Source organism: Bombina bombina, chromosome 1 (assembly GCF_027579735.1).
Source record: "Bombina bombina isolate aBomBom1 chromosome 1, aBomBom1.pri, whole genome shotgun sequence".
Classification (NCBI taxonomy): domain Eukaryota; kingdom Metazoa; phylum Chordata; class Amphibia; order Anura; family Bombinatoridae; genus Bombina; species Bombina bombina.
The window spans coordinates 644362105-644388743 of NC_069499.1; the positions used below are offsets into that span (position 1 = coordinate 644362105).

The 26639-nt window shown below is 40.5% G+C and overlaps 1 protein-coding gene across 1 annotated transcript in view; it reads left to right on the plus strand.

Moving 5' to 3' along the window:
- Positions 1 to 18478: 18478 nt before the first annotated feature.
- Positions 18479 to 26639, plus strand: part of GCNA (germ cell nuclear acidic peptidase) — a 178066-nt gene continuing 169905 nt past the window's right edge. Inside the window, exons 1-2 of the mRNA XM_053714019.1 lie at positions 18479 to 18600; positions 18728 to 18884. Coding sequence (XP_053569994.1) covers positions 18535 to 18600; positions 18728 to 18884 — 223 coding nt within the window. The 5' untranslated portion in view covers positions 18479 to 18534. The remainder of the gene's footprint in view (positions 18601 to 18727; positions 18885 to 26639) is intronic.

Here is a 26639-nt window from a genome sequence, read left to right on the forward strand (position 1 = left end):
TATTTATATTAATAATTTATTTTGTTCACTGTAGACAGTGACCATCACCCACCTGAGCTCTCAAAGTCAAGTCTGCTTTTCCACTTAGCCAGTCTGCCACTGCCGCTAATGCAAGCTAGCTGCTGGCTTCGACTATTCTCTGCCAAACCCGATAGCCTCCTGACCTTGAAGATCACGTGCGTGACTCGCTCAAGCCAAGTGCAGACTGCAGGAGGGATGCAATTGGTGGGAAGACATCACGTGACATTGGCAGCAAGCCAGATCAACAAGTCAATTTTATTTTTTAAAGTAAAAGTATATACACACAGTAGACTAGTGCAGTGGCTGGGGGCAATAGACCAAAAGTGACGCACCCCCAAATTTGCCACCCTAGTTGGTCTAGGCCTTTAAATCCCCTGATAACACACAAACTATGTGTGCGATTATCACACAAAACAATTAAATAATCTTGACATTATAAGTTAGTGGTAAAAAAGTGCTGAAATCAGTCACAGAAGTGTAATACTAGTGGAATTCTGTTGGCAAACTGCTGGAAGTTAAAACATACTGGGCGAGATTACATATACGGCGCAGGCTTCAGCACAAGCGCTGCAACCCGCACCACCCGTAATTTCACCTTGCACATCGGGGTATTACATATAGGGTGCCGGCAGTTCATAAAGTGCCATAAGTTGGATAAACTAGCGATGTCCATAAATAAGTGTAAATACTCATTTCTGGAGCCGCTAGTAACTTACGGCACTTTAGAAACTTCCAGCACCTAAGAAAAATAAAAAAATATATATAAAATCTCCCGTAAATGTCTAACCCGCCTCCCAAAAATAAACCGGACATGTAAAACTCCTATATCCCCCATCAAACCCACATCGGAACTAATAAAAGTATTAACCCCTAAACCGGCATTACCCACATCGCAAAGTCCCTATTAAAATTATTAACCCCTAAACCGCCATCAACCACAACGCAAATAAATAATTAAATTACTAAACCCCCTAACCTCACACCCACCAAATTAACTAAAATTACCTAAATTAAAAAATACTAAAGTTACTAACTATTAAAATAAAAAACCTAACATTACTTTAAAAATAAAAAAAATAAGTTTAAATTAAGCTAACATTACGGAAAATAAAAAAATCGAATATTACAGAAAATAATAAACAAATTTTAAAAATTCAAAAATTAAACCTAATCCCTATGAAAATAACACCCCCTAAACCAATGCTAAACTACCAATAGCCCTTAAACGGGCTATTTGCGGGGCATTGCCCTAAGTTAAACAGCTCTTTTACATTAAAACTAAACAAAGTCCCCCCTAACAGTTAAAACCGCCCACCCACCAAAACCCCCAAAATACTAACACTAATAAACCTAATCTACCCATTGCCCTGAAACGGGCATTTAGCTCTTTTAAGAATTGCCCATCTCTAATTAAAACATAAGTCTATCCCATAGGTTGGTACTCATGGTTTCTGAAGTCCAGCAGAGAAGGTCCTGTTCCAGGAGGTGAAGTCTTCTTCCAAGCGGCGACCTCTTCTTTCTTCTTCCAAGGCAGTGCGGACTGGAGGGCGGAGCTGAAGACCGGCGATTCTGGAACTGAAGATCGGCGACCCTGGAACTGAAGAACGGCGATCCTGGAACTGAAGACCAGCGACCGCGAAGGCATGGAGCGTGGAGGATCCTCTTCGTACGATCTCCGCCGTACACTGAATAGTGAATTCAAGGTACGCGATTAAAGATGGCGTCCCTTGAATTCCTATTGGCTGATTTGATTCTTCAAATTCAAATCAGCCAATAGGATGAGAGCTACTGAAATCCTATTGGCTGTTCAAATCAGCTAATAGTATGAGAGCTACTGAAATTCTTTTGGCTGACTAGCTCCCACTAGTGTATGATATGTGCATATTCTTTTTAAAAATGGGATACCAAGAGAACGAGGCACACTTGAACATAGAAGTAAATTTAAAAGTGTCTTAAAGGGACACTAAACCCAACAATTTTCTTTCAGGATTCAAGTAGAGAATACAATTTTAAATAACATTCCAATTTACTTCTATAATCTAATTTGCTTCATTCTTTAGATATCCTTTTTGAAGAAATAGCAATGCACATGGGTGAGCCAATCACAGGAGGCATCTATGTGCAGCAACCAATTAGCAGCTACTGAGCCTATCTAGATATGCTTTTCAGCAAACAATATCAAGAAAATGAAGCAAATTAGATAATAGAGGTATATTAGAAAGTTGTTTAAAATTGCATGCGCTTTCTAAATCATGAAAGAAAAAATTTGGGTTTCATGTCCCTTAAAAATTACATGCTCTATCTGAATTATGCAAGTATAATTTTGACTTTCCTATCCCTTTAACATTGTTATATTTTACTCAGTCATTGGTTTTACACTCTAGTGACACATTTATTACTGGCCATAGCTTTATGGACACTAAAACGTAACACTTAATATTTCAATATTTAAAAAAAACTAATATAATGCAATACAAAAACATCTACATGGGTTTTTTTCTTCAGGTTAATCCTTGGTTTGAGTGCATAGTTCTAACCTGCATTTAGTTTCTTCACTGGTTCACCTTTAGCTATAGCGATACCCCACACTAATTGTAGTATTATCTAACAGCAGTCTACTGTATCTCTGCAGCCACATGCTGCTCTTTTCTGTTCACTGTCGATTAATGGTCGTAAGGAGCTATTTTTTTTTCATGCACCTGTATGAGCGCCACAATACTACACATTGTTCTTTCTGTTCCTTTGTGGCCACTGACATCTCCTTCCATACCTGCACTGCTTGTGCTGTGCTTAGCTTGCTCTGGGCCCCTGCACCACTGTATCTCCTAGGCTAAAAATAGATTTAGAAAATCTTTTATTTTTTATTAAAGACATTACATTTCTGTCTTGTAAAAATCATTCTAAGATTACAAATCACTTAAAGGGACAGTCTACTCCCAGAATTGTTATTGTTTAAAAAGATAGATAACCCCTTTATTACCCATTCCCCTGATTTGCATAACCAACACAGTTATATAAATATACTTTTTACCTCTGTGATCACCTTGTATCTAAGCCTCTGCAGACTGCCCCTTTATTTCAGTTCTTTTGACAGACTTGCATTTTAACTAGTGCCCTCTCATAAGTAACTGCACATGCGTGAGCACAATGTTATCTCTGTGACACACATGAACTAACGCCCTCTAGCTGTGAAAAACTGTCAAATGCATTGAGATAAGAGGCGGCCTTCAAGGGCTTAGAAATCAGCATATAAGCCTACCTAGGTTTAGCTTTCAACAAAGAATACCAAGACAAAATTTGATGATAAAAGTGAATTGGAAAGTTGTTTAAAATTGCAATCCCTGTCTAAATCATGAAAGTTTAATTTTGACTAGACTGTCCCTTTCAAAGGACAGTAAACACCTTGGGGCCCATTTATCAAAGGGCTTGCGGACCTGATCCGACACTGCGGATCAGGTCCGCAAGACCTCGCTAAATGCGGAGAGCAATACGCTCTCCACATTTAACATTGCACCAGCAGCTCACAAGAGCTGCTGGTGCAACGCCGCCCCCTGCTGACTCGCGGCCAATCGGCCGCCAGCAGGGAGCTGTCAATCAACCCGATCGTATTCGATCGGGTTGATTTCCGGCGGTTCCTGTCCGCCTGCTCAGAGCAGGCGGACAGGGTTATGAAGCAGCGGTCTTTAGACCGCTGCTTCATAACTTGTGTTTCTGGCGAGTCTGAAGACTCGCCAGAAACACGGCCCTTCAAGCTCCATACGGAGCTTGATAAATGGGCCTGCTTGAGTTTTTTTTTAAATGTTTAGTTATGTAAAGAAACAACCTTACATTATACTTTCATTATTTATTTTCCCCTTTTTCCATGTAATTTAGCGCTGAAAATTGAGCAATTTCTAATTCTCAGAATTTGAAATAGACCTGCTGACTTCTCAAGGCTAACTCTGTTACATATATTTTACTAATTAGCTTACACTTATAACAATTGCAAAACAAATGACTTTATACTAACATTATGATCATGGCTAGCCTTGTTGTCAGCAGACTAAAGCCCAGATTGGTCCCTCCAAATAAGGCAAATGGTGTGTGTGGAGTTTAGTTACTGAAAAACAACTGCAGTAAAAAGGATGTAAACTTATCTTAAAAATGTTTGGACTTGGCTTATATGTTGTAATAACACCACAACAGAAATGTATTGTAATTACAAGTTGTTTACTGTCCCTTTAATCACTTTGTAATTGCTTCTAACATGCTAACTTCTTCTGTGCCATTTGATATATACGAATAATGTAGTTTTACCTTTTCTGTATTATTTTAGCTAACCTATATAATAAAAGGCCAAGTATGTTTGTCCGACGCAGTCATGCGTAGCGAGATTGTGCTATTTCTGCATGCTTCACGAGTGGGGCAGTGCAGAAATAGTCTTGCAGAGGTACCGAGAGTGTCCCTCTCTGCATCGGGCAGCGGTGGTGCCGATGTTTGGTGGCATGGGATGGTTAGGAGGGAGGCGGGTGGGCGGCCCATCGCTTGAGGGGGCGGGAAGGGTGGGAACAGGTGGGACCACTACACTACAGAAAAAATGTATGCTAAGAGCAGCAGGGAGGTGGAAGGAGGGAGGGGGGAGTAGGGAGAAGGAGGTGCAGGGGGATCCTAGAGTGGAGGGGGGGAATAAAGGCTAGGGAAAGGATATTGGAGGGTGATATTTTGGCCCGTGTACACAGACTTTAACACTATTTATAAACAAAAAGATTATGTGGCACTGGAAGGAATAGTGCATAGGTTATATTGTTACATTATATACATAGAAGACAAGAACATGTTGAGTTAAAGACAGCTAGCAGTTACAGCTGTGATGGGGGAGGCTGGAAAAAAAAACATAACCGTATGACGGCTTGTTTGAAAAGTGATTATGTATCAGATTTACATGTTTGCTATGTTGAAGAAAACTGCACTGAAGGGTTTAAAATGTATGTTTGCAGAGAGTGTGATTCTCTAGGAAGCAGTTTCAGATGCAATAAACATTTGTGCATGACATACACTATACATATACTCTGCTCCAGTCACCCCAGTCTGCACTTTTATTTTATATTTGAGGCCAAACTTCATGCCTTTAAATTCATGAGTACATCTTACAAGTTTTGTAAACCATTCCTAATTTGTAATTATTTAATTCCCTGTACAATATACAGGGAGTGCAGAATTATTAGGCAAGTTGTATTTTTGAGGATTAATTTTATTATTGAACAACAACCATGTTCTCAATGAACCCAAAAAACTCATTAATATCAAAGCTGAATAGTTTTGGAAGTAGTTTTTAGTTTGCTTTTAGTTATAGCTATTTTAGTGGGATATCTGTGTGTGCAGGTGACTATTACTGTGCATAATTATTAGGCAACTTAACAAAAAACAAATATATACCCATTTCAATTATTTATTTTTACCAGTGAAACCAATATAACATCTCAACATTCACAAATATACATTTCTGACATTCAAAAACAAAACAAAAACAAATCAGTGACCAATATAGCCACCTTTCTTTGCAAGGACACTCAAAAGCCTGCCATCCATGGATTCTGTCAGTGTTTTGATCTGTTCACCATCAACATTGCGTGCAGCAGCAACCACAGCCTCCCAGACACTGTTCAGAGAGGTGTACTGTTTTCCCTCCTTGTAAATCTCACATTTGATGATGGACCACAGGTTCTCAATGGGGTTCAGATCAGGTGAACAAGGAGGCCATGTCATTAGATTTTCTTCTTTTATACCCTTTCTTGCCAGCCACGCTGTGGAGTACTTGGACGCGTGTGATGGAGCATTGTCCTGCATGAAAATCATGTTTTTCTTGAAGGATGCAGACTTCTTCCTGTACCACTGCTTGAAGAAGGTGTCTTCCAGAAACTGGCAGTAGGACTGGGAGTTGAGCTTGACTCCATCCTCAACCCGAAAAGGCCCCACAAGCTCATCTTTGATGATACCAGCCCAAACCAGTACTCCACCTCCACCTTGCTGGCGTCTGAGTCGGACTGGAGCTCTCTGCCCTTTACCAATCCAGCCACGGGCCCATCAATCTGGCCCATCAAGACTCACTCTCATTTCATCAGTCCATAAAACCTTAGAAAAATCAGTCTTGAGATATTTCTTGGTCCAGTCTTGACGTTTCAGCTTGTGTGTCTTGTTGAGTGGTGGTCGTCTTTCAGCCTCTCTTACCTTGGCCATGTCTCTGAGTATTGCACACCTTGTGCTTTTGGGCACTCCAGAGATGTTGCAGCTCTGAAATATGGCCAAACTGGTGGCAAGTGGCATCTTGGCAGCTGCACGCTTGACTTTTCTCAGTTCATGGGCAGTTATTTTGCGCCTTGGTTTTTCCACACGCTTCTTGCGACCCTGTTGACTATTTTGAATGAAACGCTTGATTGTTCGATGATCACGCTTCAGAAGCTTTGCAATTTTAAGAGTGCTGCATCCCTCTGCAAGATATCTCACTATTTTTGACTTTTCTGAGCCTGTCAAGTCCTTCTTTTGACCCATTTTGCCAAAGGAAAGGAAGTTGCCTAATAATTATGAACACCTGATATAGGGTGTTGATGTCATTAGACCACACCCCTTCTCATTACAGAGATGCACATCACCTAATATGCTTAATTGGTAGTAGGCTTTCGAGCCTATACAGCTTGGAGTAAGACAACATGCATAAAGAGGATGATGTGGTCAAAATACTCATTTGCCTAATAATTCTGCACTCCCTGTACAACCATGTCAATGTTTTTAGGTCTGTGGGACATCTGATCACACACAAGTCAGACAGTTATTGTTTATCGCAGGCACAGGTGATTTATGTGATATTGGCCTTGGTAAGGGACGGTACTACAGTGTCAATGTTCCACTACAAGACGGCATCAAGGATGACCAGTATTACAAGGTTTGCTAAAGGTAAGTTAAATGCTTACATCTCAATTGATAGATTTAATTAATATCTCTGCCGAATGAGAAAAATAATTTTCTTTTACTACATAAAAAATAAAGCTATGCTTCCAAGCCTCTAAACCAGGTGTGCCCAAAAATGTGATTGAGATATACCACTAGACCTTAGTAGATCTCAAATTATTAACCCCTAATTTGCCGTCCCCAATGTCGCCGCAACCTACCTACACTTATTAACCCCTAATCTGCTGCCCCAACGTCGCACCGACACTATAATAAACATATTAACCCCTAAACCGCCGCACTCTCGCCTCACAAACATTATTTAAATATTATTAACCCCTAATCTTCCATCCCTAAAATCGCCGCCACCTACCTACATTTATTAGCCCCTAATCTGCTGTCCCCAACGTCGCTGCCACTATACTAAATGTATTAACCCCTAAACCTAAGTCTAACCCTAACACCCCCTAACTTAAATATAATTAAAATAAATATAACTACAAATTCCTATCATTAACTAAATAATTCCTCGTTAAAACTAAATACTTACCTATAAAGTAAACCCTAAGCTAGCTACAATATAACTAATAGTTACATTGTAGCTATCTTAGGGTTTATTTTTATTTTACAGGCAAGTTAGTATTTATTTGAACTAGGTAGAATAGTTATTAAATAGTTATTAACTATTTAATAACTACCTAGCTAAAATAAATACAAAGGTACCTGTAAAATAAAACGTAACCTAAGTTGCAATAACACCTAACACTACACTATAAAATAAAACCTAACCTAAGTTACGATAACACCTAACACTACACTATAATTAAATAAATTAACAATTAAATAAATTAAATTAGCTAAAGTACAATAAAAACAACACAAAATTACAGAAAATAATAAACAAATTACAAGATATTTAAACTAATTACACCTAAGCTAATAGCCCTATCAAAATAAAAAAAGGCCCCCCCACAATAAAAAAAACCCTAGCCTAAACTAAACAATCAATAGCCCTTAAAAGGGCCTTTTGCGGGGCATTGCCCCAAAGTAATCAGCTCTTTTACCTGTAAAAAAAAAAAATACAAACAACCCCCCCAACAGTAAAACCCACCACCCACACAACCAACCCCCCAAATAAAATACTATCTAAAAAAACCTAAGCTCCCCATTGCCCTGAAAAGGGCATTTGGCTGGGCATTGCCCTTAAAAGGGCAGTTAGCTCTTTTGCGGCCCAAACCCTAATCTAAAAAATAAAACCCACCCAATACACCCTTAAAAAAACCTAATACTAACCCCCTGAAGATCGACTTACAGTTCTGAAGACCGGACATCCATCCTCAAGGAAGCAGCAGAAGTCTTCATCCAACCGGGCCGAAGTCCTCAACGAAGCCGGGAGAAGTCTTCATCCAAGCCGGGCGAAGTGGTCCTCCAAACGGGCAGAGGTCTTCATCCAGACGGCATCTTCTATCTTCATCCATCCGACGCGGAGCGGGTCCATCTTCAAGACATCCGACACAGAGCATCCTCTTCAAACAAAGTCCTCTTACTGAATGACAGTTCCTTTAAGTGACGTCATCCAAGATGGCGTCCCTTAGATTCCGATTGGCTGATAGAATTCTATCAGCCAATCGGAATTAAGGTAGAAAAAATCCTATTGGCTGATTGGATCAGGCAATAGGATTGAACTTCAATCCTATTGGCTGATTGCATCAGCCAATAGGATTTTTTCTACCTTAATTCCGATTGGCTGATAGAATTCTTAAAGGAACCATCATTCAGTAAGAATACTTCGTTTGAAGAGGATGTTCCACATCGGATGTCTTGAAGATGGACCCGCTCCGCGTCGGATGGATGAAGATAGAAGATGCCGTCTGGATGAAGACTTCTGCCCGTCTGGAGGACCACTTCGCCCGGGTTAGATGAAGATTTCTCCCGGCTTCGTTGAGGACTTCGGATTTTAAGGGTGTATTGGGTGGGTTTTATTTTTTAGATTAGGGTTCGGGCCGCAAAAGAGCTAACTGCCCTTTTAAGGGCAATGCCCATCCAAATGCCCATTTCAGGGCAATGGGGAGCTTAGGATTTTTTAAATAGTATTTTATTTGGGGGGTTGGTTGTGTTGGGTTTTACCGTTGGGGGGGTTGTTTGTATTTCTCTTGCAAGGTGTATCCAGTCCACGGATTCATCCTTACTTGTGGGATATTCTCATTCCCTACAGGAAGTGGCAAAGAGAGCACACAGCAGAGCTGTCCATATAGCTCCCCCTCTAGTTCCACCCCCCAGTCATTCTCTTTGACGGCTCTAGCAGTAGGGCCTCTCCACGGGAGGGTAAAGTGAATGTGGTGTTAGATTTGTAGTTTTATATCTTCAATAAAAAGTTTATTATTTTTAAATGGTACCGGTTTGTACTATTTACTCTCCGGCAGAAAAGTGATGAAGAATTCTGCTGAGAGGAAAATGATTTTAGCATGTTGTAACTAAAATCCACTGCTGTTCCCACACAGGACTGAGGAGTACCAGAAAGCTTCTGTTGGGGGGAACAGTTTGCAGGCTTAACTGCATTAAGGTATGTTCAGTCATCTTTTCTCTAGTCAAGACCAGATAATGCTAGAAGACTGACAAGAATCCCCATGTGGGAAGGGTAAGCCATGTTCTGAGACTCAGTATAGAATTAAAGGCTTATTTAACAGGGCTCAATAGGCTGGTTGACACTGTTGCAGGGCAATCGATTATTTAATTTGACAAAATACTCGCTGTAGACACTTTTAAACACTTTTGGTGTGTTTATTACAGGGTTTTTTTTCCACATGGCATAATTTTAGTCACCTAATTGTGATTTAGAAGGCCTCACAACTCCGGAGTGGAGTGGGAGGAGGCATAATTTTGCGCCTCAGTTGCGCAGTTCATTTCATCAGACAGTTCATGCTGCTTCACATGGAGGATCCAGAGACTGTTTGAGGACCTCAAAGAAGCTGTTTTCCCCAAATATAATCCCTAAGGGCAGGTAGGGCTACAGCAGGCTGCTGTGGCAAGGTGCTGTAGTTGGTTAACCGGTTTTGGGCTTTAGGCTGCTCCGGTTTGGGCATTAAGGGGTTAATCAGGCTGAAACTTGGTGTGCAATCATATCGAAGCATTAGGCACATACTGTGAAAATTTCAAAAGGATTGGTACATTTTTCACTGATTTGTAAAATTATGTGCGCTTTTTATTTCTTAAAGGCACAGTACCGTTTTTTTCAAATTGTGATTTTTTCTTGATTAAAGTGTTTTCCAAGCCTGCTTACATATAATACTAATCTGTTAAACATGTCTGACACTAAGGAAAAGCCTTGTTCTTTGTGTTCAGTAGCCATGGTGGAACCCCCTCTCAAAATGTGTCCCAAGTGCACTAATGTGTCTATACACTTTAAAGATCATATTGTGTCACTTAAAAATGTAGCCCTAGATGATTCTATGACGGAGGGTAATGAGGATAGTCCGCCTTCCTCTCCCCAGGTGTCATCACCAGTTACGCCCGCTCAAGCAATACCTAGTACCTCTAGTGCATTGGCACCTATTACATTACAACAACTAGCGACAGTAATGGATAATTCCCTTGCGGCCTTTCTATCCAAACTGCCAGTTTTCCCTACAAAGCGAGATAACTCTGTTTTAAGAATAGATTATGAGCAAACGGAAGCTTTGGGAGGTTTATCTGATGTACCCTCACAACACTCTGAAGTAGGAGCGAGGGATGTGATGTCTGAGGGAGAAATTTCTGACTCAGGAAAGGTTTCTCAACGGGCAGAATCAGATTCACTAGCGTTTAAATTTAAGTTGGAACACCTCCGCGTATTGCTTAGGGAGGTTTTATCCACTCTGGATGATTGTGACCCTATGGTGGTTCCAGAGAAATTGTGTAAGATGGACAAATACCTAGAAGTCCCTGTATACACTGATGCGTTTCCGATCCCTAAGAGGGTGGCGGATATTGTTTCTAGGGAGTGGGTGAGACCAGGTGTCCCGTTTGTTCCTCCCCCTATCTTTAAGAAAATGTTCCCCATAACTGACTCCAGGCGGGACTCGTGGCAGACGCTCCCTAAGGTAGAGGGGGCAGTTTCTACACTGGCCAAGGGCACTACCATTCCAATCGAAGACAGTTGTGCTTTCAAAGATCCTATGGATAAAAAGTTAGAAGGTTTACTAAAGAAAATATTTGTTCAACAAGGTTTCCTTCTCCAACCTATTGCCTGCATTATTCCTGTAACTACTGCAGCGGCTTTCTGGTTTGAGGCGCTGGAGGAGTCGCTCCAGAGGGAGACCTCATATGACGAAGTCATGGATAGAATTAATGCTCTAAAACTGGCTAATTCTTTTATCACAGATGCCGCTTTGCAAATGGCTAAGTTAGCGGCAAAAAAAATCAGGTTTCGCCATTATGGCGCGCAGAGCGCTTTGGCTCAAGTCATGGTCGGCCGATGTGTCGTCTAAATCAAAATGACTAAATATCCCTTTCAAGGGAAAGACCCTTTTCGGACCTGAGTTGAAAGAGATTATTTCAGATATCACCGGGGAAAAGGGCCATGCTCTCCCGCAGGATAGGCCTTTTAAGGCTAAAAACAAAGCTAATTTTCGTTCCTTTCGCAACTTCAGGAGCGGTCCTGCTTCAACCTCTACAGCTGCAAAGCAAGAGGGTAACGCTTCACAGCCGAAGGCAACCTGGAAGCCCTTGCAGGGCTGGAACAAGGGTAAACAGGCCAAGAAGCCTGCAGCTGCTACTAAGACAGCATGAAGGGGTAGCCACAATCAGATTACACACATGTGCCATGCACGGCACATGTGTCAACTTGCCCAATTTCAATGCCGCCACCAAATTACTTCCATTGTCAGAAACAACTTTGCCAATCTCCAATTGGTGCGGAGTCAGCCACTGATCCACCTGTGCGTTCAGTGCGGACAGGAGTGCTGGTGTGGTGTGACTCTCTGCTTTCAGGCAAGTCAACCCCAAGACGGCGTCACACTGCCATATCCGGGATTTTGAATAGTACCTGGGGAGCTGGGGGGGGGTGCCATTGATGTGGAGCAAGATGCAGCAGCAGAAGAGGACTCAGCCGAGGAAGAGGTTATGGAAGAGGATGGAGTAGGAGGAGTAGAGGAGGTAGCAGCAGGCCTGCCTGCAAGTCGTGGTGGTGTCACCAACTCCTCTGCAGAGCCAGGCATTCCATGCTTGTCAGCCGTCAGCAGGTTTACCCAATGCGCAGTGTAGATGATATACCTGCCCTGACTATGCTTTGCAGACCAGCTATCAGTGGTCAGATGGACCCTTGCCCCAACGCTGTGTGCCAGACATGCCATTACTTCCTTTCGCACAATCGAGTACAGTTTGGGGATTGCCTTTTGTGAAAAGAAATTTCGGCCGGGTACCTTCCACTGCGGTGTTAAGAGGCTAAGAGTTCAGACAAGCCAGCTGTCAGACGCCGGGAAAGGGGGTGACTTTGGGAAATTGGCTTCTTACACTCAAACATGTCCTTGACAGACACCTGACTGTGGGCAGATGACCAGGAACTGCTACGTAAGAGAGACTGAGTGGTGGATGGTTGAGAGGGGGCAAGGAGTACAGCAGTGGTTGACGTAGCTGAAGATGCTGGACCAGGAGGAGGATGGCGGCTTTGAGTTTGTGTGCTGCTTCTACTCATGTGTTCATCCCATCGGCGTTTGTGATGTGAGACCATGTGCCTTCACAAAGCAGTTGTACCTAGGTGGGTGTTGGACTTCCCACGACTCAGTTTCTTTTGGCACAGGTTGCAAATGGCATCGTTTTTGTCAGAGGCAGACACACAAAAAAAATGCCACACTGCTGAGCTCTGCGATGACGGCATTCTGGTGGTGGCAACAGCGTTGATTGGCGTGCTGTCTGGCTGACCCCGGGTGCCGATGCATGCTGTCTGACTGTGCCACTAGCTCCTTGCGAGGACCTCCCCCTGCTTCCAACTCATCTCCTCCTCCTTCTCTCTGTCTCCCCATCTGAACTTTCCCCCTCTTCTTCTTCTCTTCTAGCGGGCACCCACGTGACATACACGGACGCATCATCATCAACCGCTTCACTTGTATCTGACAAATCAACAAAGGAAGCAGCAGCGGGTACAACATTACCATCATCATCACACCGTACGTCCATGTCTGTAATGCTGCCTGACTGAGACATATCACTGTTATCTACATCCTCTGTCAATGATGGTTGCGCATCACTCATTTCTTCCAACTGATGTGTCAATAACTCCTCTGACAGATCAAGTGAAGCGGCTGTGGTGCTAGTGTTGGTGGTGGCGGCAGGCGGGCGAGTGGCACTGGTAACTTGAGAGATGCCCGAGGCTAAGCTGGAGGTGGATGGTGCGTCAAGGTTCTGAGCAGAAGCTGTAGAAGATTGGGTGTCCTGTGTTAGCCAGTCAACTAGGTCCTCCTCAGAACTTTTCGCGTTCATGGCACCTGGCCCCTGAACACTGTGCATTATTGTAGGGTCAAAGGGAATCACAGCACCATGACCACGACGGCACCTGCGGGGTGGCCTGCCTCTGCCTGTCATTTTTTTTTTAAATGTAGACTTACACTACTATTAAACAAAATATGAGTGGTGCCACTGGGCAAGTGGGCACAGTATATGCTGTGAGCCTGACACAAAAAGCAGACTGATGTTTCACAGTCAAAAATATTTATTTTTGAAATATTTAAACTACTGTTACAACAAATATGAGTGGTGCCACTAACTTGGCAAGTGGGCCTGGCACACACGCTGGCAGGCAGGCAACTTCAATTAGATTACACTAGCAGACTAATGTTTCACAGTCAAAAAAGTTTTTTTTTTTAAATATTTACAATACTGTTACAACAGATATGAGTGGTGGCACTAGTTGGCAAGTGGGCCTGGCACACACGCTGGCAGGCAGGCAACTGCAATTAGATTACACTAGCAGACTGATGTTTCACAGTCAAAAAAGTTTTTTTTTTTAAATATTTACACTACTGTTACAACAAATATGAGTGGTGCCACTAACTTGGCAAGTGGGCCTGGCATACACGCTGGCAGGCAGGCAACTTCAATTAGATTACACTAGCAGACTGATGTTTCACAGTCAAAAAAGTTTTTTTTTTAAATATTTACACTACTGTTATAACAAATATGATTGGTGGCACTAGTTAGCAAGTGGGCCTGGCACACACGCTGGCAGGCAGGCAACTGCAATTAAATAACACTAGCAGACTGATGTAAACGTTTTTTAAAAAAAATTTACACTAATGTTACAACAGATATGAGTGGTGGCACTGAGGATGGAAGTAGGCACAGTATATGCTGTGAGCCTGACACACAGGCTGGCACTAGTGGCAGGCTGGCCTGGCAACTAAAATTAAATAACACTAGCAGACTGATGTAAAAGTTTTTTTAAAAAAAATTTACACTAATGTTACACCAGATATGAGTGGTGGCACTGAGGCTGGCAGTGGCAGGCTGGCCTGGCAACTGAAATTAGATTACACTAGCAGACTGATGTAAAAGTTTTTTTTTAAAATGTTTACACTAATGTTACACCAGATATGAGTGGTGGCACAGAGCAATTAGGCACAGTATATGCTGTGAGCCTGATACACAGGCCTGCTGGCAACTGAAATTAGATTACACTAGCAAACTGATGTAAAAGTTTTTTTTTTTTTAAATTTACACTAATGTTACACCAGATATGACTGGTGGCACTGAGGAAGAAGGCACAATATATGCTGTGAGCCTGACACACAGGCTGGCAGTGCCAGGCATGCAACTGCTATTAGATTACAAAGAAAAAAAAAAAAAGACTGATGTAGCCCTGAAAAGGGCTTTTTGGGGTGCTGTCCTTACAGCAGAGATCAGATGAGTCCTTCAGGACTGTAGTGGACACTGAATACACTAGCCTAGCTATCAATTTCCCTATAAAATCATCATCAGCAGCAGCAGCAGCACTATCCCTCCTCTCACTAAGAATGCAGGATCAGAATGAATCTAAAATGGCTGCTGCCCAGGAGCTGGGAGGGTCTGGGAGGGAGTGTCTGCTGCTGATTGGCTGAAATGTGTCTGCAGACTGTGAGATACAGGGTCAAAGTTTACTCAATGATGACGAATAGGGGGCGGATCGAACATCGCATATGTTCGCCCCGCCGCGGCGAACAAGCTAAGATTGCCGGGAACTGTTCTCCGGCGAACTGTTCGCGACATCACTAGACACAGATGATAAGGTGGTCGTTAATGTGAGAAAAACTTTATCAGCATATAAAACTATTTTATATTCCGTAAAGTCGATTTTAATGCCCTGGATATCTACATTAGTTCTAACCCTTGAGGCCAACACCCCCATATCCAAAATGAACAAAATAGCGCATCATCTTAAAGGACCATTAAACTTGATATTTCAACAACACATAAAATGTTTCATTATTGCAAGTGAATATTTGCTGCCTTTTGTTGTAAAATACACCTAAAAAATGTGTTTGTTTCACTTTCTCCCATGGAGGCTTGGGTTAATATTTTAAGGCAATTTATGCAAGCTTTTGTTTACTTTTCCCTCCCTAAACTTCTATGGTGTCACATGCTTTTAAAATTTTAACGCCGTTATGCCGTTCTATTCCGTCATAATTACACTGGGCTTTAGAGCCGTTATGACGGAATAGAACGTCATAGCCAACGGCTGTCCTGAAGCCTTCTGTGCTTCCTGGATTTGATCTCAGTCTGGAGGACGTTCCTAGGGTTATAAGGACACCCCCCAGACCCGATCCAATAACTGAAATCTTGTGATTTCAATTTGTCTACATCGGAACAGTTGTTCCGATGTAGACACTTTGACCCTGGCAGGAAAGGGTTAAAAGGATTATCAGTTTTACAACAACAATCATGATAGGCAAATCATTCTTTGCAATAGTAAGTTGAATCACCACCTTATGAGAATACAAGAGGCCAGGCTACTCCAGTCTGCACATGTACAAACAGTTTGTTTTATATCTAGGGTTGCCACCCGCCCCGGTTTCACCGGGACAGTCCCGGTCTGAGGCTCTGTGTCCCGTGTCCCGGAACTAGCCTCAAATGCCCCGGGCTAAGCACTCCCCTGGCACAGCAGTGAGCAGACTTTACAAAACATTAGCTGGCCAGAGGAGCGCTTAGCCCTGCAGGACAGAGTGAGACGGAGATTAGTGTGGGACAGTGGGAGGGGGGAAGAGGGTTGAGGAGTCGTCACTAGGGTTGCCACCTAGGGTGGACACTTATGAGTTACATATGCTGCAGGGTGAGCAGGGAGGAACATGTATTGTGTTTCTGGACAGCACTATTCATATTCCTCCCTGCACACCCTGCAGCATGTGTAACTCATAAGTGTTCTGTATTTTAAGGGACAGGCGGCAACCCTAGTCGTCACATTCGATTCTGGCTGCAGGCTGAGTCTGAGAGAGCGGCAGAGAGACTGAGGCAGGCAGGTGTGTTGGTGTGGTGGCCGCGTGGCAGGCTGTCTGCCTGCTGAAACATGGACATTTTTTACCTTAGTGCAGTGGTTCTCAACCTAAGTGACCTCAAGGCCCGGTAAGTTTTAACCGGACCTGTCCAGGGCCCGGTAAGCATCGGGAGTGGGTATATATATATATATTTATATATACTGTATATATATATATATAAATCTATATCTATCTATCTATCTATCTATCTATCTATCTATCTATCTATCTATATATATATATATACGTATACATACACACACAGTATATGTATGGTTTACAGTTGTTTAATTATGTAATAATTAATGGGTGTCAGTGGAATCTATAAATATCCCACTGACACCAATGAATTATCATAAAATTAACCCACTGTAAACTATGTATATATATATATATATATATATATATATATATATATGTTGTTGGTTGGTGTGTGCACTCTCACCATCTATGTGCAACTGCCAGGGTGCTATCTATATAGTGAATAGTTTCAAAGGTCAAATAAGCACTCGCTGGACTTCAGTCATCAGTGACAGCACTCTTTATTCTGTTGAATAAAGAGTGCTGTCACTGATGACTGAAGTCCAGCGAGTGCTTATTTGACCTTTGAAACTATATATATATATATATATACATATATATATATATATTGGGATCTATATATATATATATATATATATACAGTTTACACATACACATTGGTGCCAATGGGATCTATATATATACACAAACAGTACACATACACATTGGTGTCCATTGGCTGCCCTAAATATACATGTTAGTGTCAGTGGCCATAATTATTTGACATTGGTGACAGTGGAGTTCCCTACCTGTGAGCCGATCCGCTCTGCACGCCGCCCGCCACTCCTCACAGTGCACCGCTAGCCGTTCACACTGCGCATACAGACATGCGCAGTGGCGCATACAAACATGCGCAGTGGCGCATACAAACATGCGCAGTGGCACTCTAACAGTCCCGTCCGAAATTTTGAACATGTGTAAAGACGGGCCTGTCAGAGTGAGTGTCTGGAGGCTATGTCGAGTCGCGGCCCACCAGCAGGGCCGTCGCGGCCCGGTAGTGGGCCGCGGCCCGGCTGTTGAGAAACACTGCCTTAGTGGGTCCTGTGCAGCAGCCAGCAGCCTTCCTAAGCCAACAAGTGTGCAGAGCAGTGCAGCCACAGAGAAACTGTAAGTAATACTTGGCTGTGTCTGCTTGTCATTTTTTTTTTTGTGGGGGCTTAATAATTATGTGTAAATATTATATATATATATATATATATATATATATATGTAAAAAAAAGTTTATTTAATAATGAATTTAAAGGCCGCAAGAAGCCCCCCCCAAGCCACACCCTCTCCACGCCCACTTAAAAAGTGTCCAGGAATTTTCTGGGCAAAAGGTGGCAACCCTATCTATATCTAAATATTAGTTTGCGATTGGTTAGCAGGGTTTCTTTTGTTCTGGGGGACAGTGAAAAGAATAAACCTAAAACAATATACTCATTTGACAAAATGAAGTTGCAGTTTACATTGCAAAATTATTCTTATATATGAAGGTTTATAATCATAGTTTACAATTTGTGTTTAGTGTCCCTTTAATGGAGAAAGTGCCAATTGAACTGGGTGGGAGAAAGAAGCTTTGTAGTAACAGGAGACTCTGTCCAAAATGTACCTGCGACAACAGTCAAAATGAAACAGACACAAATTAGGATGTAGTTTGGCGATCTATTGCATATCTCTACTGCTTCCCAATTCATCATTACAATGCTAATTGCGAAGTAGAATTGATATCCTCAAAAAAATTATTCAAACTCGGAATGACCACCTCATTACAGACATGGACTACAAACCTATACAGCTATAGCTATATATTCGAGTATGAGCAAAACGCAAGTCCTAAAGTGACACAAACATGATCTGTACTAACTAAACACTAATGTCTCTATTGTATATCCGGAACTACATTACAAAGAATAGCAGCAGTTCAACAATAATATGAGCTGCACAAGCAGCTTTATTTTTTCCCGGAAGTGAACTTTTATTTCCGGATAGCGGGAGCTTTGAATTTCTACTTTGTGCTGTTTGTTGGTTTTTCGGCGACTCCGGTTAAATGGCGACGGAATATAATAGTCTGCTGGAGCGGGTATCTGCACGACTGGGCTTGGGTACAGAGACGGTAAGATAACTGCTGGTCGCCCACAGGAGGATTATTGTAGACTGAATTATTCGGCAGAGCTACCTATAAGTATAGCACGTTTCTCAGTATAGTATGTATAATGTGCTATTTGTTTTCCCCCCCTCAGCATAGAAAACAGCCGCGACCAATATCCGTAGGAGCGAGCCCAGTCGCACACTCTTGTACTCACAAACTATTGTTGTCAGATTCAGACTCTGACACGTCCCCGGAAGACTGTCAGGGCAAACCGCACTGGCCAAGGGACCCTAACCAGAAACAGTTGAGTAAGTGAAGCCCATTACTGTTTATAATGTAAAATTAAACAGTTTAGCCGAAATTGTTTATTAAATCCATTTATTACCCATTCTCCAGTTTTGCATAACTGTGTTATATGAATATACTTTTTACCTCTGATTACTTGTTTCTAAGCCTCTGAAGACTGTCCCTTATCCCGGTGCTATTTGCAAACTTTCATTTTAGCCAATTAGTGTTGATTCATAAATAACTTTACAGGAGTGAGCACATTGTTATCTATATGGTATGCATGAACTAGCAGTTTCTGGCTGTAAAAAGCTGATAAAATGCACTGAGCTAAGAGGCAGCCTGTAGAGTAGAGCTTTCCAAACTTTTCATGTTGGTGACACACTTTTTTAGACCTACATCATTTTGTGACACAGTAATTCAGTTGTACTAGCAAAAAGGAGGTTAAACTCTCTTGTTTTAAGAGATACAAACACATACATAAATGATATAATAACAAAATGTATTTACAAGTAACAGTACAGTATGTAAGTATGTGCAAGAATTAAAAAAAAGTTAAATATCACTAATAGCTACTTACTATTTTAATGGGATGTACGAGGTTGATGGGATGAACACAGTTTCTGAATATTTAGTGGAATGTTAGACACTAGCATTTCATCATCAAGCATTTTTAAGCTTCCACTTCCTATCCATATATCAGGAGCAGGAGCAGCAATGCACTACTGGGAGCTAGTTGCAAAAAAACAAAACACTTTGACTTCTGACTTCAGCTCAGCATTTGAGCTGCCACCCTCAGAGCTCTGTGAGTCCAACTGACTACTGCCCGTGCTGCAAACACACTGCTGTCCCACTCACTGACTACACATGCAGTCACAAGCCGATTGAGGAGACTACACGTGCAGTCAGGAGCCAATGTGCTGCCAATGAGAATAGTTTCAGTTCCCGGTGAGCTGCACCAATAGGTTAAGATGATCTGTGACCCACTAGGTATCAATCACGTGTCAACCATGTGATATCCGTAGCAGGCAGGCGGAAAGTCGGTAACCAAAAAAAAATTAGTGCTGAAGCAGGGACACACCTACACACTGCTGCCGACACACTGTGTCACGACACACAGTTTGAAAAGCACTGCTGCAGAGGCTTAGAAACAGCAAGGAATTTAGAGGTTTAAAGGTTATTAAATATATTACTATAACAATGTAGTATAGACCACCTTGTAATATTATAACTAAGTAGCATATGCTTATTACAATTTTTATTCTAAGTTGCAATTGGAACTATTTTAATTCTTACATTTCAACCTAAATAATTCAGATCTGTTTCACTGTGATAAACAGAAACACATTTCAATCATGTTAATATCACTTACACTTCAGAGTAATTTTATTCAAAGTGCATTTGGACTCAACTTGACAGCATTTACTTTGTCTTTTTTTTAGCAATTTTCTTAAAATCAACAGTAGCAAGCCTGGCATTTAAAATTACCAGTCTAAAGATGAGTTTCAACTTTAAATTAATAAACTAAGTTTTCAAGAGACACTTACAAAAAACATCATAGTAATTAAACTTATTACTTTTATAACATTTTGTACATAGGGCTATTCATCACATTCTTATGTCACACAGTTCAAATTGAATATATATATTTTCTCAATTTGGCAAGTTTGGGCCTACCATCACTTGACGAGGTTGACTGCCTAAGATATTTCTCCATGGTTGCTTCAGTAACACTGTCATAAACCATGCTAAGCATCAACAACGGTTCGTTGCCGCTTGAGTAAAATGATTAATTCATGACAGATTGACTTGGTGTCAGTCATATAAACTAAGATTCTATTGGTCCAAAGCTAACATGGTCGGGACTCGAGTAATGGACGCAGTAAAATATTTCAACACTCACACAGCATATCAAAAGGATTGTATAGACAAAGTTATGGCTTCTGGTTAATGAAGACCTGTCTATTTCCTCCAAATATGAACATACTTTTTAGTTCAGATTCCACACATTGCTGTAACAGTTTATATGAAGGCTCACTTTTCAGGTTCAGTTTAGTAGCCACAGCATTAGTAACATCAGCGTGATATTGCACTCCAAAACTAAACGGATCAGGTCCGGACAATATACAAGTGAATAAAGGGTATTTACCTTTTATTCTTCTGTAGTAAACGTCACCTTATCATGGAGTTATCCCAGTCACCGGTAACCAAACAATTCAGACCGATCCCACAGTGCGCGGGCGGGCAATGCATCCTAGAAGGTTTGTTTGTATTGATCCGGATCAGCCTAGGTGGAATGAACAGGTAGGAGGAGGAGTAGTAGGTCAAATTGCAACCTCCCAAACAGCGTTTCCCAGACGCTGTCAAATTAGAAGCACAAAAGTTCAATAATAAGTTGCAGGCAGTACCAAAAATAAGATAGTTAAAATAGCCAATTTTTTTGCAGATACTATATGTATGGGAGTAACCAATGGAGTTATTTGTATTTGTTATGTATAACATTGATTTATGTTATACGTATGTTGGTGATATACATATGATCAATCTATTGTATTTACCTTTTTTTTGTTTATTTAAGGTCGCATTAATTATTGAAATTTTTGAGATTGTTAGATATATAAAGGGTGGACGGGGAAAGAAACATAAATGGAAAGGGGATGTTTGCAATATTGGATGGGCAAAGGATTTATCTACTTCTATTTGCACAATATGTTATATAAATCTGTACTGCATACGCTATTTTCCTATTGGTTATAGGTCTTGTAACAAGTTTCCAGTGCATCTTTTGACAATACAGTTTTGTATGTATGCTTTGATTTGAATCTCAATAAAAAAGGATTGTTGCATATACAAAACAATGTTGTTTTTTCAAAGCTGGGAAATGGGTAGTAAAGGCATAATCTATCTTTAAACAATAAAAAAAATCAAGTAGACTGTCCCTTTAAGCACATCCTTCATTGTTCTAGATGCAATTATAATGGAAGTTACAATATGCTATGATTTTAGACATAAAGATGCACTACTACCACTTCTACAACAATGCAGTAAGCATAGCATTGTAAAGGATTATAAAATTGTATAATAATTATTTTAAACAAATGTATATGATGTGTCATGGTATAACAAATAAAATGCATTTACTCTGTCTCCAAAAGAATCCTGATGTGCAACCACTTTGCTAATGTGAATATTCATGATCCTGGTGTGCGCTCCTGACTGCATGCGCACCACACTAGTTGAAGGCAACAATTTCAGAAGTTGGTGCTTGATTAGGGCAGGTGCACAGTGTAATTTCAGGCAGTGCTGCCCCATTTCTGCAAATTGTTGCTGCCTGTCACTTGTAATATTAAATACAATTGAAACTCGTTTTAAAATTGTGTTGGTATAACTCATAAAGCTGAATATAGTGATTATTACAGGGAAGCTAGAAACACTTAAAGGGATACTAAACCCAATTTGTTCTTTCATGATTCAGACACAGCATTCAATTTTATTTCTTGACAAAGCATACCTGCGAAACGTACGTCGGAACTGAACTGTTCTATATTGAGTTTTATCACGTCTCTACACTAGCCAGGACACCTGGGGGCTTAGCGCTACTGTCTTGCTACTAAAGAGGTTTTGGTTTCGGCGGTCACACTCCTGCTGATCCATTTACCTCTTTGCAAGTTTGGCGATTTGAAGCATTTATTACAGCATATCTGCTTTTGTACCCTTACATTGTGGTGTTATCAAGGCTTATGTGACGCTTTTATATATTTTAAAATAAATTTGTATCCAAGTTTTGCCTAGTGTACTGTTTTCCCATCAGTATAAAGTGGGAGTGCGCATATCCTTGAGCTTAGTGGAAAGCTCCAACAAATGTGAGTAGTCATTTGTTACAAAACAACTACTTCCTCAAAGTGCCATTACAGATTCACACTATGTTGCAATTTTCTGTTTCCTTTTTTATGGGATCTCACTGAGGAATGCTAACAAGCTGAAAAACTCATCCAGAGGACACAGACATATCCTTTATTCAGAACTTTATTTGGTTTTCCTTTTATGATTTTTGTTATCACATTTATTTCACATGCAATTTTAAACAACTTTATAATTTACTCCTATTAATTTTTCTTTGTTCTCTTGCCATCTTCTTTTAAAAGCAGGAATGTAAAGCTTAGGACCCGGCCCATTTTAGGTTCAGCACCCTGGATAGCGCTTGCTTATTGGTGGATGCATTTACCCACCAATAAGCAAGCGTGACCCACATACTGAACCAAAAATGGGTCTGCTCCTAAGCTTTTACATTCCTGCTTTATAAATAAAGATGGCAAGAGAACGAAGAAAAATGAATAGGATTAAATTAGAAAGTTGCTTAAATTGCATGCTGTATCTGAATCATTAAAGAAACAATTTGGATTTAGTGTACCTTTTTAAGTAAACTAATTTTATTTAAATAAAAGTTCACAAAAGTTTGGCATTATTAACATATATTTAATGGATTGCTCGTTAGTACAGAGGAAATGCTTACTATGTGTGCAAGATACCTACACACTGCTACAGCTCTGCTTCAAGATGCTTGCAATAACTGTTTATTGTTCCTCTGTGGCTGCCGTAGGTCTGTGTGTGACAGACTAGTGCACCACAGGCTACAAATGCATGTGCGCATCGGCATGTATGTGCACCAAGCCTCTACCTAGGTAGACCACAGTGATAGGACTAGCATAATGAGTACTACTGTGGGTATGGAAAAGCATCACATTTATAATTTAAATTATAAGAAAATGATGCTGAAATGATATTAAGTATTTGATGAAATTTAGGAATTACATTGATCTTAACTATAAAACATTTTAGTTTCATATAAATTGATACCATGCATTATAGTTCTGGTTTAAGTGGGATATAATACGTGGACATTATTGCTCTGGATTAGGAATGATTAACGACTGATACATATGGTCTCATTAAAGTGAAGGTAAACTTTGGTGAATGAAAGCCCGTTTTTTAAAAATACTATTAAAAACAGGGGCACTTAAATTCATCAAAGTTTACAAAGCAGCCGTTTGGTTAAAAAAAAACAAACAAAAAACTTTTTTTTTTTTCACTGCTACAGCAGCTTCCCCCACCTAGAGATCCTCTCTTCACAAGTCAGCAATGACTAATCCAGCTTCCTCCAATCACAGCATGGCCTCAGGTAATGACTACCCTAGGGGGAAAGCTGTGATTAGAGGAAGCTGGATTAGTCATTGCTGACTTGTGAAGAGAGGATCTCTAGGTGGGGGAAGCTGCTGTAGCAGTGAAAAGAAAAAAAGGTAATTTTTTTTTTTAACAAAACGGCTGCTTTGTAAACTTTGATGAATGAAAGTGCCCCTGTTTTTAATAGTATTTTTAAAAAAGGGTCTTTCATTCACCAAAGTTTACCTTCACTTTAACCTTTTAAAGCCGTTATTCCGTTCTATTCCGTCATAATTACACTGGGCTTTAAAGCCGTTATGACGGAATAGAATGTCATAGCTAACGGCTGTCCTGAAGCCTTCTGTGCTTTCAGGATTTGATTGCGGTCTGGAGGGCGTTCCTAGGGTTGTAGGGACACCCCCCCAGACGCGATCCAATAATTGAAATCTCGCGATCGTGTGGACGATCGCATGGTTTCAATTTGTCTACATCGGAACAGTTGTTCCGATGTAGGCACTTTAGCCCTGACACAAAAGGGTTAAGTATATATGCTCACTGAGTTTGCACTGTGCAAATACCTATATAAATATCTTATACAGTCTTATAGAAATTGCAATAATCAGACATTTCATTGCACTAGCAATAATATAAATGTGGCAGTAATGCAAAGGTTAAAACCTATGATTATAAGTTATGCATCCTAATGGGAAATTTTACTGAAAAAAAGAAATTGTGCTCATAAACAAGAGCTTCGTGTGTCGTCAGTAAGACTAGGAGTTTTCCTATATTTAACATTGTATGGATTAACAACTTTTTTTTGCCCCTGACTAGTAAAATAGTGAAATTTTTCCATGTCTGCGTGTTTGTATATATTGCTAAAACAAAACTTTGCATTAAGCCAAGAACAGTCAGCTCCAGATAGACAGTGTGCTGATGCTCCAGAGCTAAACACAAACATAGATTGTTAGCTACGAACATATTCCACTTCTGATTGGCTCAGCAGACTTGTCCAGCTCAGGCCCAGTAGTGTATTTCTGGTCTGGAGCTGTTGTTACCAATGAGTTTAAACCCTTTAAGGGGGCTAAATAAACATTCTGTTCAAGCAAAAGTACAATAATAAAATATGTTCCTTTTGAGGTTTAATTCTTTATAATTTTCTGTTTGATTTAATGAGAGATTCATTCAAATTTTATTTACATTATATTTTTATTGCAAACTAACACTCAGGATGCTGTAAAATAGGATAATTCAATTAAAAATAATTTGGTAATCGGATTATTTGAGGCTAACAAGATTTATAGTTGCCATGATAAAACATCCTTTATAAAATGGTGCTCAAATAAATGTTACAATCTTAAAGGGACAGCAAAGTCAAAATTAACTTTCATGGTTCAGATAGAGCATGCAATTTACATCTGCTATCAAATTGTGTAACAAAGCTATCAATAATGTTGCAAAACACTGCTGCCATACTATGTACTAAAGACACGTGCACACTCCTGAGCTCTTATGAGTCTAGCTAGTTTTACTCTTCAATAAAAGATACCAAGAGAACAGAGCACATTTGATAACAGAAGTGTGACGTGAGTCACCAAGATCTGAGGGCCTGTTATGGAACATTCTTTGGGCAGGAGGTACATGGGTTTAAGGATACCCAGAGACTGCATGGAAATGTGGAATTTAGTATGCTGGACACTCCATGTACTTTCATAACTCTGTCTTATGTCCACGTCACACTGTATCCATGAAAACAGGATGGGTACAGGGTGTGGGAGTAATTGTGACTCTATAAACCAAGTGGGCATAAGTGACTTAATCGTTAATAAGAGCTGTTTTTATATTTTGTAATAAGATGTATTTTATTTACATTTCAGATCCGATTGTGTCTCAGGAGTCTGTCTGGGTAAACTAATTGTGTTACTGTGTGATTATGGTAAAGGGACACTGAACCCAAATTTTTTCTTTTGTGATTCAGATAGAGCATGCAATTTTAAGCAACTTTCTAATTTACTCCTATTATCATTTTTTCTTCGTTGTCTTGCTATCTTTATTCGAAAAAGAAGTAATCTAAGCTAAAGCACCAGCCAATTTTTGGTTCAGACCCTGGACAGCACTTTTTTATTGGTGGGTGAATTTATCCACCAATCAGCAAGAACAACCCAGGTTGTTTACCAAAATGGGCGGCCTTCTAAACTTACATTCTTGCTTTTCAAATAAAGATACTAAGAGAATGAAGAAAATGTGATAATAGGAGTAAATTAGAAAGGTGCTTAAAATTGCATACTCCACCTGAATCGCAAAGGAAAATTTGGGTTCAGTGTCCCTTTAACTAGACTGCCCAAAATCAGATTGTCTGAGTAAACTTTCTTCCCCAGTTAATTAACTTGATATGTTAATCTGTTTGACCTGTGAATAAACAATTGTTAGAGGTTTGATGTATTAAAAGCTCTGTGACCTAGGAATGCCAGGGTGTATACATGTGTGTGTGTGTGCTGCTTTTAAATAAAGTGTTCATTTTGTGTTCAGACCCCTGAGTGTTGCCTCAGTTCTGTTCACCTCTATAACTTTAGACTGCAGTCAAAGGGAGATACCAGGAGCTATTGCTCTGGATAAAGGGA